Raw genomic sequence first — 14,583 nt, 5'->3', positions numbered from 1 at the left:
CTCACCATGTTGGCCACGGTGGTCTCGAACTCCTAACCTCAGGTGTTAGCAGAGACAGGGTTTCACCATGTTGGCCAAGCTGGTCTCGAACACCTGAACTCATGTGATCCACCCACCTTGCTCTCCCAAAGTGCTGGGATTACAGGCATGAGTCACTGAAATCAGCCCTAACTATGCTTTGAAAAGCAAGGAAGCAGCAGGTGATTCCCAGCTTTAGGGAACAGGATGGACTGAGATCTGAGTTTGGCTCTGGTCTGCAATTAGTGACCAAAAGCAAAAGCTGCATTCCCATGACTGAGGACAGTCTCTGAATAGAAAAAAATACTGAATGGAAGAGGCTCAGAATGTTTTGCATTACACAGACTAAACAGTAATTTTATTTTGATATTTTGCATTGCCATGGGTGAACAGTCCCATTCCTACCCCTTGGCAAAACGAACACATACACATACACGCACAGAGACATACACTCCCATGGGAGCAACTGTGTAGCATCTAGCAAGTTCTTATTCTGGAACATTCCTAGATGAAGTAGCCAGAGTAACATTTCTACTTTACCTTATACAGTACCGCAGTTTATTGCATAAAGGAAGTAGAAAAGGGGATGAGAAAATGAAAGGAACATAGAGGCAGAAATACAATTTGTATGCTCACATTAAACTCCCGTGGGTCTCTATAATCAGAGAATTTTGTAGCTGGAAAAGAGCTACTGAAAAAACTTGGGGCCTATAAGTTAAGTGACTTTTTCAAATACCCTCAGCAAGTTAATGGCAGAGCTAAGGTCTTTTGCACCCCAGTCTAGATTTTGACGTCCAAACCAATGCTTCTCAACCACAGTTGCAGGTAAGAATTACCTGGGGCCTTAAAAAATCTCTATGCCCAAGCTATACTCCAGACTAAATTAAAATCTTGGAGTTGGGGGACCTAGGCATTGGTATTTTTTTATTTTTTAGCAAGAAGAGCAGCATAGATAATATATTTTTTTAAAATACAGAGCACTTTGGCCAGGCACAGTGGCTTATGCCTATAATCCCAGCACTTTGGGAGGCCGAGGTGGGTGGATCACCTGAGGGCAGGAGTCCCAGACCAGCCTGGCCAACATGGTAAAACCCAGTCTCTACTAAAAATACAACAACAACCACAAAATCAGCTGGGTGTGGTGGCGAGCACCTGTAATCCAGCTACTTGGGAGGCTGAGGCATGAGAATCGCTTGAACCCAGGAGGTGAAGGTTGCAGTGAGCTGAGCCTGCACCACTGCACTCCAGCCTGGGCAACAGTGTGAGACCCTGTCTTTAAAAAAAAATATAAAAATATATATATATATATATATAGAGAGAGAGAGAGAGAGAGAGAGAGAGAGAGAGAGAGAGAGAGAATTTGCATGTCATCCTGGTGCAGGGGCCATGCTAATCTTCTCTGTATTTTTCCCATTTTATATATGTGCCCCCAAAGTGGGCATTGTATGTTTTTAGTTTCTAATGTGAAGCCATGTTAACTGCTGTCCTAGATCATGATGCTCCCAATGATAATCAAGGCACAGATAAGAATTCTGTGAATAGGTTTATTAGGACCACCTAGGAGAACCTCTTTGGCAACTACTACAAATTCTAGGCCATTTAAAATCTAAGCCAAGTTCGTATTTGCTCTCCATGATCACCATTATAACCACCACTGGGTCATACAGTATTACAGAACATGGTCACTTTCTTTTACCCAAATGCAAACTGTTTTTCTTTTTTTCTTTTTTTTTTTTTTTTTGCTTTGCAAGTTAAACTCCTGAGCCAGGCAGCAAACTGTTTTTCACAAACAAGACGTTTTTCTTTCCTGGAATGTTACAAATGATGTATCCAAGTCCAACTGTAATTTGGAGTTAAAAGGTCAGTGATCATAGAACCAAGGAACTATCTCTGAAGCTGCTCCCTGGGCCACTGTGCCACCCCAACAGCTCTATCTTGTTCTTTTTTAAATTAAAAAAATCATTTAAAAAAAAAAATAGAGCTGGGCGCGGTGGCTCAAGCCTGTAATCCCAGCACTTTGGGAGGCTGAGGCGGGTGGATCACGAGGTCAGGAGATCGAGACCATCCTGGTCAACATGGTGAAACCCCGTCTCTACTAAAAATACAAAAACATTAGCTGGGCATGGTGGCACGTGCCTGTAATCCAGCTACTCAGGAGGCTGACGCAGGAGAATTGCCTGAACCCAGGAGGCGGAGGTTGCAGTGAGCCAAGATCACGCCATTGCACTCCAGCCTGGGTAACAAGAGCGAAACTCCGTCTCAAAAAAAAAAAAAAAAAATAGAGATAGGTTCTTGCTATATAGCCCTGTCTGGTCTTGAACTCCTGGGCTCAGACATATCCTGATATACTGATCCTCCCACCTCAGCTTCCTAAAGTGCTGCGATTACAAGTGTGAGCCATCAGGCCTAGCAATCTCTACACTATTTTTCAAGGAAAGGCTGCAACACCTATTCCATCCCCAAACCAACCCTCACCTGGTCTCCAGTTTTCTTGCAAGTCTCAGTTTTTCTCATAATAGCACATTACCTAATACCTACCTTCTTAGGATGTTAACTCATAAAAACATACTACAAAAGCTTTAGAAAACATTTATTTGTATTAAGTAAGTGCAAGAGTGCAAAGAAACTTATGCATTTGGGCCCTTGTTTCCCTACTGTTCACATTAGTTTAGAAGATTAAATATAATAATAGAAGGACCATAGGAGAAATGAATATAAATATACTCAGGGTAACCAAATCCTCTAATTCACTAAAGGATGAACCAAAGCTGTTGGCCAGATTCACATTTATCTGGGAGCCTAAACAAATTGTTCCCTTTAACTATTCTAGGCCTGTGAAAAAGGGAAGTGGACGACATTTATATTACAAGACAGCAATTTTATTGAAACATCTTTTTTTGCCTAAAACTATGCATGGAGAGAGATTAATCTCTTGTTTATAAATTAGGTTAAGTCTAATATCACTATTCAAAACCAGTATTATTTACAAAAATGAACCTGTTCTTTGCTTTATTGTTGGTTCACAGGACTAAATTTTAAACCAACCTCAATCTACCTTTAAAAATCTTCCTGTCTTCAAATGCCCAGCAACCCCTATTAAGGTAGGGGGCAGCACTTTGACAGCAACATTCATCATTCACCAGGAATGTAGAACCACAAGTGAACAACGACGAAAAGATTAAATCATTCCCAACAATTCCTACTTGCTTTTCAAAAGCATGCTATGTCTAATTCTCCCTTTCTATGCAGACAGGTGGGAGAGGGACCCCATAGAGTATAGTAATGTTAATTAAATTAACTTCTTTAAAAAGCTAACAAGATGGCTTAGTGTGGATGAGGATGAACTGCTGTGGATACACTAGCAGATAATGAAGAAGTAAACTTTAAACCCAGATTAGTAACATGTACTCCAGTAACTGACCAGCTCAGATAGAGACTTCTCATTTACTCTGGATCACATGTACTATTTTTTACCTTTCAATTAAATATAGTACTAAAATCTTTCCAAATAGATAGAGAATAGGCTTCTTAGAAATTCAAATGGAAATGTTAAATAATAAAAACTGCTGGCCTATTATACAGTTTCTGAAAGACTCCAATATACTGGGTGCCAGAAAGTAATTCTATCTCAGATGCTAGTCAAAAGGTAAATTTTGTATATACATAAAAGATAATATTACAAGACTGTAGTGTCATTTGTCAAAACAAGAATATCTAGAATGGAATTTTCAGTAAACACTTGGGATGATGAAGGGCAATCAGAATACAAGAGAAAGCAAAATCCACATAAGTTAATTCCTAATTTGAGAAATAAAATCAATAAATTGATAAACACTGTCTCCATAGGTCACTAATTCCAAAGACTAGTTAGTAGTTAGTTTCTAACTAAATTATTACAGGACGTTCTGGTGTATGCTGTCTTCTTGTGATCAGTTTGTTCTGGCAAGACTCCAACCTGCCCGTGAAAACAGCTCAGTGAGAGAAGGATCAGAGGCAATCACTTCGTTTTGTAAACTAGCCAGATAATGAGTCCCAAGATTACAACAATCACTGAAAGGACAAGCACCAGGATACACATCTTCTTGCGAGATTTTTTCTGAGGAAAGAAATATGTAAACAAGACACTCATGAAACAAGTAAAATTTTTAGGTCTAAGACTCCAAGAATGCTTCATAAATCTGCCTCCTTGTAATTAAAGATTAACTCTATCAATGCAAAGTTATGTAGAGACTTTCCCAGAAATTTTAATAGTCAACAGCACTAGGCAGTAGCGCAAGTGTTTTTCGTATGTTTGGTTTTGGTTTTTTTTTTTTTTAAGATAGAGTCTCACTCAGTCACTCACCCAGGTTGGAGTGCTGTGGTACAATCTTGGCTCACTAAAATCTCTGTCTCTCAGGTTCAAGTAATTCTCATGTCTCAGCCTCCTGAGGAGCTGGAATTACAGGCATATGCCACCATGCCCAGCTAGTTTTTGTATTTTTAGTAGAGATGGGGTTTCGCCAGTGTTGGCCAGGCTGGTCTCGAACCCTGATCTCAAGTAATCCACACCTACAAGCTCCCAAAGGGCTGGGATTATAGGTGTGAACCACCATGCCCAGTTGAGTAGTGCAGGTTTTAAAGTTTTAATTCCAAGTCTCCACATAGAATTTTGCAAAGGAGCTATACCTGTGCTGCCAGGCATTATGTGCAATAAGTTATCTGTGCATGTGTATTTTAATAACATTTTATAATATGTATAAACTGTTATGTTCATTGTAAAAGAAAAAAAAAATACGCCAGGTGCAGTGGCTCACACCTGTAATCCTAGCACTTTGGGAGGCTGAGGCAGGCAGATCACCTGAGGTCAGGAGTTCAAGACCAGCCTGACCAATATGGTGAAACCCCGACTTTAAAAAAATAAAAATAAAAATATAATAAATAACAGCAAGCAGAGGGAGAAAAAAAATCACCCACAAATAAAACTAGGGGTCGACATTTTGATTGTATTTCTTTCTGATTTATTATCTATGTATATTATTTGATATAATTGGGATCACACTGTATGATGTTTGATGTTTTTCCTCAATTAATGTTTAGTGTAAACATTTTTCTGTTATAAACTCTTCATAAACATCTCTTAATTCCCATATACAACATTGCGTGAATGTATATAATTTACCTAATTATTCCTTTACTTTTGGACAGTAAATTCATCACATAGTTTTTAAAGGAAAACTATTATTAAATACAAATTTCTTTATGAGCACTGTCAAGTAAAATACAGCTATCCCAGGAACATGGAAAATAGCTGAAAAGCGATTTATTTCTAAAAAGCCATGCAACACCAAATTGAAGGGAGATGAGAAGGACTCCATTTACATTATTTGTACGCTGAGATAAAGATCTGAGTAAGTCAAAAAAAAAACCAGAGTTTCAACTAATATGTAGAAAGATTTCACATCACAGGAATAGTTCCAGAATAATTACTCCTATTTATTCATATATAAATAGCAGTCAAAGTTGATTCTATGTCCATCCTCTACGGCAACAGTCAACATTTATATCTATGAAATCTTCTACTTTAACTGTACTTCTTACTATCCTAATTGAAACACATTCAGTTGTTCAGGATATAAACTAGACTTATGCCGTATTTAGGTATCACGCTAGCTTATTTTTAAAAATTTTTTTGAGACGGAGTCTTGCTCTGTTTCCCAGGCTGGAGTGCAATGGTGGGATCCTGGCTTGCTGCCACCTCCACCTCCTGGGTTCAAGAAATTCTCTTGCCTCAGCCTCTCGAGTAGCTGGGATAACAGGCCTGTGCCACCATGCCTAGCTAATTTTTTGTATTTTTAGTAGAGATGGGGTTTCGCCATGTTGGTCAGGGTGGTCTTGAACTCCTGACCTCATGATTTGCCCGCCTTGGTCTCCCAAAGTGCTGGGATTACAGGCGTTGGCCATCCCACCCAGCCTCATGCTAGTTTATAGGATTGGCTTTGCAGTTAAGAGGCTTCTGGTAAGTTTATTCAAGGTTTGATTATTTTTTGTAGATCTACCTGCAAAGAAAAATACTACAAATGGAACTGGGACTGCAATTATGACTACTTTCCTTTGGGTAAATGTAAGCAAAAGTCTGTAGCTGTTCTCAATAATGTCAACGTACTCTGATAACCTAAAAAGCCTAAAACACAGAATGACTTTCTTTGGTACCCGCTTTTACCTGATAATAAGCAGCTCGCTGTAACTGTTCAGTGGCTCTTTCAACATGTACCTCTGAGCTTTCCACATTGGCTTCTATGCTATCTGCAAAAGGAAGGACAGAGGATGTTTTAACACATTCAGATGTTTCAAGACTGCAAATTGAACAGATTTCTGATGTTATGGGTCTGGTTTCACTACCACCATCCAAACTATCCAACATGAAATCAAGTTACTACCTTGATAAGAGACTAGCCCTATTCTTTGGGGAAAAAAACATCAAACTTTTGGGGGCTAGGAAGTATTTAACTCACCCATAAAGGATTCAGGAAAAATTATGTATATACACATAGAGAAAGAATACATAATAAAGCAAATGGGGTAGAATGTTAACAAGAGGTAAATCTGGGTAAAGGGTATAAAGAAGTTCCTTGTAATATTTTTATTTTTGCTACTTTTTTTTTTAGAGCTAGGATCTCACTCTATCACCTAGGCTACAGTGCAGTGGCACAATCATAGCTCACTATATAGCTTCAAACTCCTGGACTCAAGTGATCTTCCCACCTCAGCCTCCTGAGTAGCTAGGAGTACAGGTGAATGTTACTATGGCTGGCTAATTTTTTTGTAAAGACAGGGTCTCGCTATATTGCTCAGGCTAGTCTTGAACTCCTGGCTTCAAGTGATCCTCCCGCCTTAGCCTCCCAAAGTGCAGGGATTACAGGTATGAGTGACCATGCCCAGCCTATTTTTGCAACTTTTAATAAACTTGAAATTTTTTCCATGTAGAAAGCTTTTTAAAAAGCTTTAAAAAAAGAGTTACTAACCCCATAATTTTGCAAGTTTGTTAGACATAAAAGCTGGGAAGCTGACAGCTATTTCTCTAAACAAAGACTTACAAAGAAACAAGTCAATGGGACTGAATATTCACAAGGCCTCACTTTAATTTCTACATTTGATAACATAAGAAAACTAAGAAAAATAAATTTGGTAATTTTTAAAATGGCATTCCTAAACTTACTTTAATTCTATAGCAGATATGACTAACTCCTTTTCTTGCTTTTTTTTAATAGATAGATTCTCATTATGTTGCCCACGTTGGCCTCAAACTCCTAGGTGATGCTTGGGCCTCAGCCTCCTGCGTAGCTGGGATTACAGGTGCATGCCAAATACTATCAACTCACCTTGAGGTTAAAGGTATCAATAATACATACCAATCAGATCACCTTGGTCATGGATCATCATGGCCAAATCTTTAAATATCTGATTGACATCCAAAATGTCAGCCTAAGGAAGACAAAAAAACAATGTTAGAAGATTTGTTTCCTTCACGTACCTAAAGTTTAGCTATTAACACGTGTTTTTAAGGCTATATAAAGCAAGCTTTCTCCATAAACAGAAAATAATCTATTGCTGCCGACCCAATATTGTAAAACAGAAGGTGTATAACCTCACCCTTCAAGTAACTTTAATTGGACATGCTACATGGGAACCAGTAAGATTCCCCAAGTCAAACAGTACAGAAGAAGGCTAGAGTACTGATATAGACAAATTCCTGGTGTGATAGCCCTATGTGGAGGCTGCTAGGCCTTTCGTGACAAAGGCCTGTGAGTGCCTCTCTACGACAACTACTGGGACTGTGGACTACAGAATTTAAATGTTTATACAAGATCATGCTATCTGAGAAATGCAAGGAGGAGCTACAAGTAAGGAGCCTCTTTTCCCCTGGGATTGACTCTGGAACTATGTGAGGAATTGCTGGATTCTATCATCACTGGACAATGCCCTATACTAACTCCCAATTGATGGACAAAAAGCTGACGGTTTGTGGATAGGAGTTCCAAGGAGAATGGACTACATCCTGTTTGCTGCTCTGATCAAAGAAGGTAAAAACAAAACAGCTTGGTGGGCTGAACTGCAGCTTGTTTTCCTAACAGCAGTGGAAGAACTGAACGTTGGCAAAATCCCCTATATTTGGGTCTTTCCCTCCCTCCCTTCCCTCTCCTCTCTCTCTTTCTTTCCTTCCTTTCCCTCCCTCCCTCTTTCTCTCCTTCTTTTTTATTTTTTTTTTTTTTTTTTGAGACAGAGTCTTGCTCTGTTGCCCAGGCTGGAGTGCAGTGGCACAATCGCACCTCACTGCAACCTCCGCCTCCTGGATTCAAACAATTCACCTGCCTCAGCCTCCTGAATAGCTGGGATTACAGGCATGCCCACCACACCAGCTAATTTTATTTTTTTTGAAACAGAGTCTCACTCTGTCGCCAGGCTGGACTGCAGTGGTGTAATCTCGGCTCATTGCAACCTCCACCTCCTGGGTTCAAGTGATTCTCCTGCCTCAGCCTCCCGAGTAGCTGGGATTACAGGCACGTGCCACCAAGCCCAGCTAATTTTTGTAATTTTAGTAGAGACAGGGTTTCACCATGTTGGCCAGGATGGTCTCGATCTCTTGACCTCTTGATTTACCCGCCTCGGCCACCTAAAGTGCTTGGATTATAAGCGTGAGCTACTGCACCTGGCCAACCAGCTAATTTTTGTATCTGTAGTAGAGATGGGGATTCACCATGTTGGCCAGGCTGGTCTTGAACTCCTGACCTCATGATCCACCCACCTGGGCTTCCCAAAGTGCTAGGATTATAGGTGTGAGCCACTGTGCCCGGGCTCTCTCTCTCCCTTTTTCTTTCTTTTCCTTTCCCTTTCTTTCCCTCCCTTCTCTGTCCTTCTTTCTCTCTTTCTTTCTCTTCTTTTCCCTCCCTCCCTTCCTTCCTTTCCTTCTTTCTGTTCTATTCTTTTTTTCTTTTTAATTTTTTTGAGACAGAGTCTTGCTCTGTCATCCAGGCTGGAGTGCAGTGATACAATCTCAGCTCACTGCAACCTCCAACCCCCAGGTTCAAGTGATTCTCCTGCCTCAGCCTCCCCAGTAGCTGAGATTACAGGTGTTGGCCACCACGCCTGGCTACTTTTTTTTTTTTTTTCTTTGACGGAGTTTCGCTCTTGTTGCCTAGGCTGTAGTGCAATGGCACAATTTCGGCTCACTGCAACCTCTGCCTTCCAGGTTCAAGCAATTCTCTTGCCTCAGCCTCCCAGGTACCTGGGATTACAGGCATGTGCCACCATGCCCAGCTAATTTTTGCATTTTTAATAGAGACGGGGTTTCACCATGTTTGTCAGGCTAGTCTCAAACTCTTGACCTCAGATGATCCACCTGCTTTGGCCTCCCACCAAGTGCTGGGATTACAGGCATGAGCCACTGTGCTCAGCCCTAATTTTTGTTTTTTTAGTAGAGTTTCACCACATTGGCCAGGCTGGTCTCGAACTCCTGACCTCAAGTGATCCACCTGCCTTGGCCTCCCAAAGTGCTGGGATTACAGGTGTAAGCCACCATGTCCAACCTATATTTGGGTTTTGCTGACTCATGATCAGGCAGAAGGAGGACAATGGAAACCTGTCTTATTAAAGAGATGCTAGGGCCGGGCGCGGTGGCTCACACCTGTAATCCCAGCACTTTGGGAGGCCGAGGCGGGTGGATCACGAGGTCAAGAGATCAAGACCATCCTGGTCAACACGGTGAAACCCCGTCTCTACTAAAACTACAAAAAATTAGCTAGGCATGGTGGCGAGTGCCTGTAATCCCAGCTACTCAGGAGGCTGAGGCAGGAGAATTGCCTGAACCCAAGAGGCGGAGGTTGCGGTGAGCCGAGATCACGCCATTGCACTCCAGCCTGGGTAACAAGAGCGAAACTCCGTCTCAAAAAAAAAAAAAAAAAAAAAAAGAGATGCTAATATGGGGCATGACCCTATGGAAATTTGATGGGAACTCCCAGGTTTGAAGGGTAATTGGAATCAAAACTTGGCAAGCATTTCAATTACTTGCTAAGAGTCTGCTATAGTAGACTATCTGCTAAAGCAAGTCTTGTCAGCATTTCAGTCACTTGCTAAGAGTCTACCATAGTTGGGGCAGTCTGCTAGCTGCTGTGAATACAGCTAACTGGGGTGGGGTGGAGAATAAGTGCACAATAAAATAAATAAGAAGAAATAGTGCTGTATAGGAAATGACTGAATTAATGATATAGAAAGGTGCAGAGGCCAGGCACGGTGGCTTACACCTATAATCCCAGCACTTTGGGATGCCGAGGCGGGCGGATCATGAGGTCAAGAGATCGAAACCATCCTGGCCAACATGGTGAAAACCCCATCTCTACTAAAAATTACAAAAATTAGCTGGGTGTGGTGGCATGTGCCTGTAGTCCCAGCTACTCGGGAGGCTGAGGCAGGGGAATTGCTTGAACATGGGAGGCGGAGGTTGCAGTGAGCCGAGATCGTGCCACTGCACTCCAGCCTGGTGCCTGGCGATAGAGCAAGACACTGCTTCCAAAAAAAAAAAAAAAAAAGAAAGGTGTGGAGAAAAGGAAGACTTTGCAGAAGAGGTAGGACATGAGTTGTGCCTTAAAGCAAAGGAGAAGTCATATAAACAGAAAGCCAACTCAGTTAAAGAGCAAATAACCTAGCTTTGCCATACATAGAATTTGTATGTCAGAGTTTGGAAATGCCTAGATATGAAAATTGAACCTGGCTAAGGAATTTGGACTTTCCTCTGTTGAGTATGAAATGATCCACTGTACTCCTGGCATCCATTACATTTCTTTCCTTAGCTCCATATGTCTCACCCAACTCCCTGCTATAACAGTATTCATCCCTTAGTATATGCAGGGCATTGGTCCCAGGACTCTCTCCCTCTAAGCCCCCGATATAAAATGGCATAGTATTTGCATATAACTTATGCACATTCTCACCTGTACTTTAAATCATCTCTACATTATTTATATAATGTTACATTACTATTTTACATAACACATTGTATTAGTAATGTATTGATGTATTGAACTAATACAATGTGTTATATAAAATATTGTTACATTGTATTGTTTTTGGTTTTTGTTTTTTTTTTAAGATAGGGTTTCGCCGGGCGCGGTGGCTCAAGCCTGTAATCCCAGCACTTTGGGAGGCCGAGGCGGGTGGATCACGAGGTCAAGAGATCGAGACCATCCTGGTCAACATGGTGAAACCCCGTCTCTACTAAAAATACAAAAAATTAGCTGGGCATGGTGGCGTGTGCCTGTAGTCCCAGCTGCTCAGGAGGTTGAGGCAGGAGAATTGCCTGAACCCAGGAGGCGGAGGTTGCGGTGAGCCGAGATCGCGCCATTGCACTCCAGCCTGGGTAACAAGAGGGAAACTCCGTCTCAAAAAAAAAAAAAAAAAAAAAAAAAAAAAGATAGGGTTTCACCATGATGGCCAGGCTGGTCTTGAACTCCTGACCTCAGGTGATCCACCCACCTCAGCCTCCCAAAGTGCTAGGGTTACAGGCGTGAGCCACCGCGCCCAGCTTTGTATTGCTTTTTACATTTGTATTTTTTTTTATTGTTGTATTGTTACTTTTAATTTTTTTTCTGAATATTTTCAATCCACAATTGCTTGAGTCTGAGGTTGTGAAGCCTGCACATATGGAAAGTCAACTGTAATTTTTTTTTTAAAGGAAAGAGTATTATTATTATTTCAAACAGAGTCTTGCTCTGTTGCCCAGGCTGGACTGCAGTGACATGATCATGGTTCACTGCAGCCTCAATCTCCTGGGCTCAAGTGATTCTCTGACTTCAGCCTCCTGAGTAGCTGGGACCACAGGTGCATATTACAGCACCTGGCTAATTTTTTATTTTTTGTAGAGATAAGGTCTTGCTATATTGCTCAGGCTGGTCTTGAATTCCTGAGCTCAAGCAATCCTCCCACCTCAGCCTCCAAAGTGCTGGGATTACAGGTGTGAGCCATTGTGCTAAACCATATTCCTAATGTTAGACAATTAATTCAATTAGAAGCAGTAGGTGAAAAGAATAATGGTCAGTAATGGACAGTAATGGCCTCTAGGGCAGTGGCCAACCCTGGCTGTACATTATAATCACCTGGGGAACTTTAAAAAAAAAAATACCTGTGCCCATGGCCTCATGCCCAGAAATTATTACTTTGAACCATATAAAATTATAGATATTTGCCTGTTTTTAACATATAATAAGTGGGAATTTCACATTATCCCATCAAATAATTACTGGTGGATGAAAGCCGGTGCATTAAAAAAAAATCTTCTCCAGGTGATCCTCATGTGCAGTCAGGGTTAAGAACCACTGCTGCAGACGGAGGCCAAGGAGGAGCTCAAAATTTCTCTCCCGCCTTTTCTCCTCCCCCCATCCCAGTGATGGCAGCCCTCTACCTTTGAAGAAAACTAACCCGAAGAAAACTCAGGTTTAAGGATATTTTAGCTAGGCACAGTGGTTCATGACAGTAATCCCAGCACTTTGGGAGGCTGAAGCAGGCAGATTACTTGAGGTCAGGAGTTCAAGAACAGTCTGGCCAACATGGCAAAACTCTGTCTCTACTGAAAATACAAAAATTAGCTGGGTGTGGTAGCACATGCCTATAATCCCAGCTACTCGGGAGGCTGAGGCAGCAGAATCACTTGAACCCAGGAAGCAGAGGTTGCAGTAAGCTAAGATTGTGCCATTGCACTCCAGCCTGGGCAACAAGAGTGAAACTCCATCTCAAAAAAAAAAAAAGCAGCAGTTCAAAAATCCATCATGATTACATTGAGACAGAAAAAAATACAAATCACACAATGGCACATTTTATGATTTTTCATAATCATTGAGAGAATTAAGGTGAACTAAAGAGTCCAGATACCTGCAGAGACACAGAGTCAAACAAAAGAATGACCTGGTTCTCACCTCCAGCTGCCGAATTGCTGTTTCTCTTTCTTTAATAAGTTCCAAATCCTGCTCAGTGATGGCCACCTCATCCTCCTGGCTCTGCATCTGGTTCCACTCCTCATGGCTGCAGGGAGACAAGCACTTTAGGTGATTTCTCCTCTCTAAGGCATAACAAGACATATCTCCAACATCTCTACTGCCAGTAGAACCTATGTAAAGACATTACCAGGGTTCCGCTCCTCTGTTATCAATACAAAGCCCTGGAGGGCCACATTCTTCATATCCAGAAGCAAAGAGCTGATGATACTAGGAAAACAAAGACTCAGCTTCCATGGGCAAAGTGGACATGTAGCAGAATTATGAAGGATGGGACTCTTGGCTGTTTCTATTTAGGGGTATACTCTGTAATCTTGCTGGGGTTTGCCAGACAAGGAAAGTAGCCAGAGATTTGAACTCAATGAATTATACTGACCTATCACCTTCCAGGGCACTCTCAAAATGCAAGCTGCATTGGTACCTTTAGTACAAAGTGGGTGGAGAAGAGCAAGCTAAGTGACCTATCAGTGCCTTGCCAACTGGTTCAATAGAATCACATCTCCTGATTTTCAGAAATTTCCCTGAGGTTATGCTTTGGGTTAAATACCTCTTAACAGGCCAGGCCGGGTGGCTCACGCCTGTAATCCTAGCACTTAGGGAGGCTAAGGCAGGAGGCTTGTTTGAGGCCAGGAGTTCAAGACCAACCTGGCTAACACTAACACAGCAAAACCCTCATCTCTATTAAAAAACAAACAACCTAGCCAGGCGCGGTGGCTCACGCCTGTAATCCTAGCACTTTGGGAGGCTGAGATGGGTAGATCACCTGAGGTCAGGAGTTCAAGACCAGCCTGGCCATCATGGTGAAACCCCATCTTAAAAAAAAACAAACAAAAACAAAACAAAACAAAACAAAAAAAACCCATAAAAAACTCTCTTAACAGAAAGCTAATGAAATGTTATAACTCTTTTCTTCTTTCTATTTTTTTTGTAGAGACAGGGGTCTTGCTTTGTTGCCCAGGCTGGTCTCAAACTCCTGGCCTCAAGCAATTCTCCTGCCTCAAACTACCAGAGTGGTATGAGTGGCTTGAGCCACCATGCCTGGCTCCTTTTTTCTTTTCCTTTTTTTTTTTTTTTTTTTTTTGAGACAGTCTCACTCTGTCACTCAGGCTGCTGGAGTTCAGTGGTGTGATCTTGGCTCACTGCAGCCTCCACCTCCTGGGTTCAAGCGATTCTCTTGCCTCAGCCTCCTGAGTAGCTGGGATTACAGGCATGCACCACCATGCTCATCTAATTTTTGTATTTTAGTAGAGATGGGGTTTCACCATATTGGTTAGGCTGGTCTCGAAATTCTGATTCCTTGTGATCTGCCCGCCTCAGCCTCCCAAAGTGCTGGGATTACAGGCATGAGCCACTGTGCCCGGGTTTTTTTTTTTTTTTTTTTTTTTTTTGGAGACAGAGTTTCACTCTCATCCAGGCTGAGTGAAGTGATGCAATCTCAGCTCACTACAACCTCCACCCACTGGGTTCAAGTGATTCTTCTGCCTAAGCCTCTCCAGTAGCCGGGATTATAGGGTCCCGCCTCTATGCCCAGCTAATTTTTGTATAT

The 14,583-nt window shown here is 41.7% G+C and overlaps 1 protein-coding gene and 1 non-coding gene across 3 annotated transcripts in view; both read right to left on the bottom strand.

Moving 5' to 3' along the window:
* Positions 1–1,353: 1,353 nt before the first annotated feature.
* LOC116566700 lies at positions 1,354–1,459 on the bottom strand. Its single transcript, XR_004275981.1, has one exon. It is a non-coding gene; the product is annotated as a U6 spliceosomal RNA (small nuclear RNA).
* A 1,134-nt stretch (positions 1,460–2,593) lies between these two features.
* Positions 2,594–14,583, bottom strand: part of STX12 (syntaxin 12) — a 49,182-nt gene continuing 37,192 nt past the window's right edge. For both annotated transcript variants that reach the window (XM_032301045.1, XM_032301046.1), the window contains 4 exons: positions 12,960–13,065; positions 7,407–7,479; positions 6,218–6,300; positions 2,594–4,114 (listed from right to left, as the gene is read on the bottom strand). In XM_032301045.1, the coding sequence (XP_032156936.1) occupies positions 4,016–4,114; positions 6,218–6,300; positions 7,407–7,479; positions 12,960–13,065 (361 nt within the window). In that variant the 3' untranslated portion in view covers positions 2,594–4,015. The remainder of the gene's footprint in view (positions 4,115–6,217; positions 6,301–7,406; positions 7,480–12,959; positions 13,066–14,583) is intronic.

The sequence above is a fragment of the Sapajus apella genome, unplaced genomic scaffold, assembly GCF_009761245.1.
Source record: "Sapajus apella isolate SASKATOON/1434 unplaced genomic scaffold, GSC_monkey_1.0 scaffold43, whole genome shotgun sequence".
In the NCBI taxonomy this organism is placed as follows: domain Eukaryota; kingdom Metazoa; phylum Chordata; class Mammalia; order Primates; family Cebidae; genus Sapajus; species Sapajus apella.
This window is presented reverse-complemented; position numbering and strand designations above follow the sequence as displayed.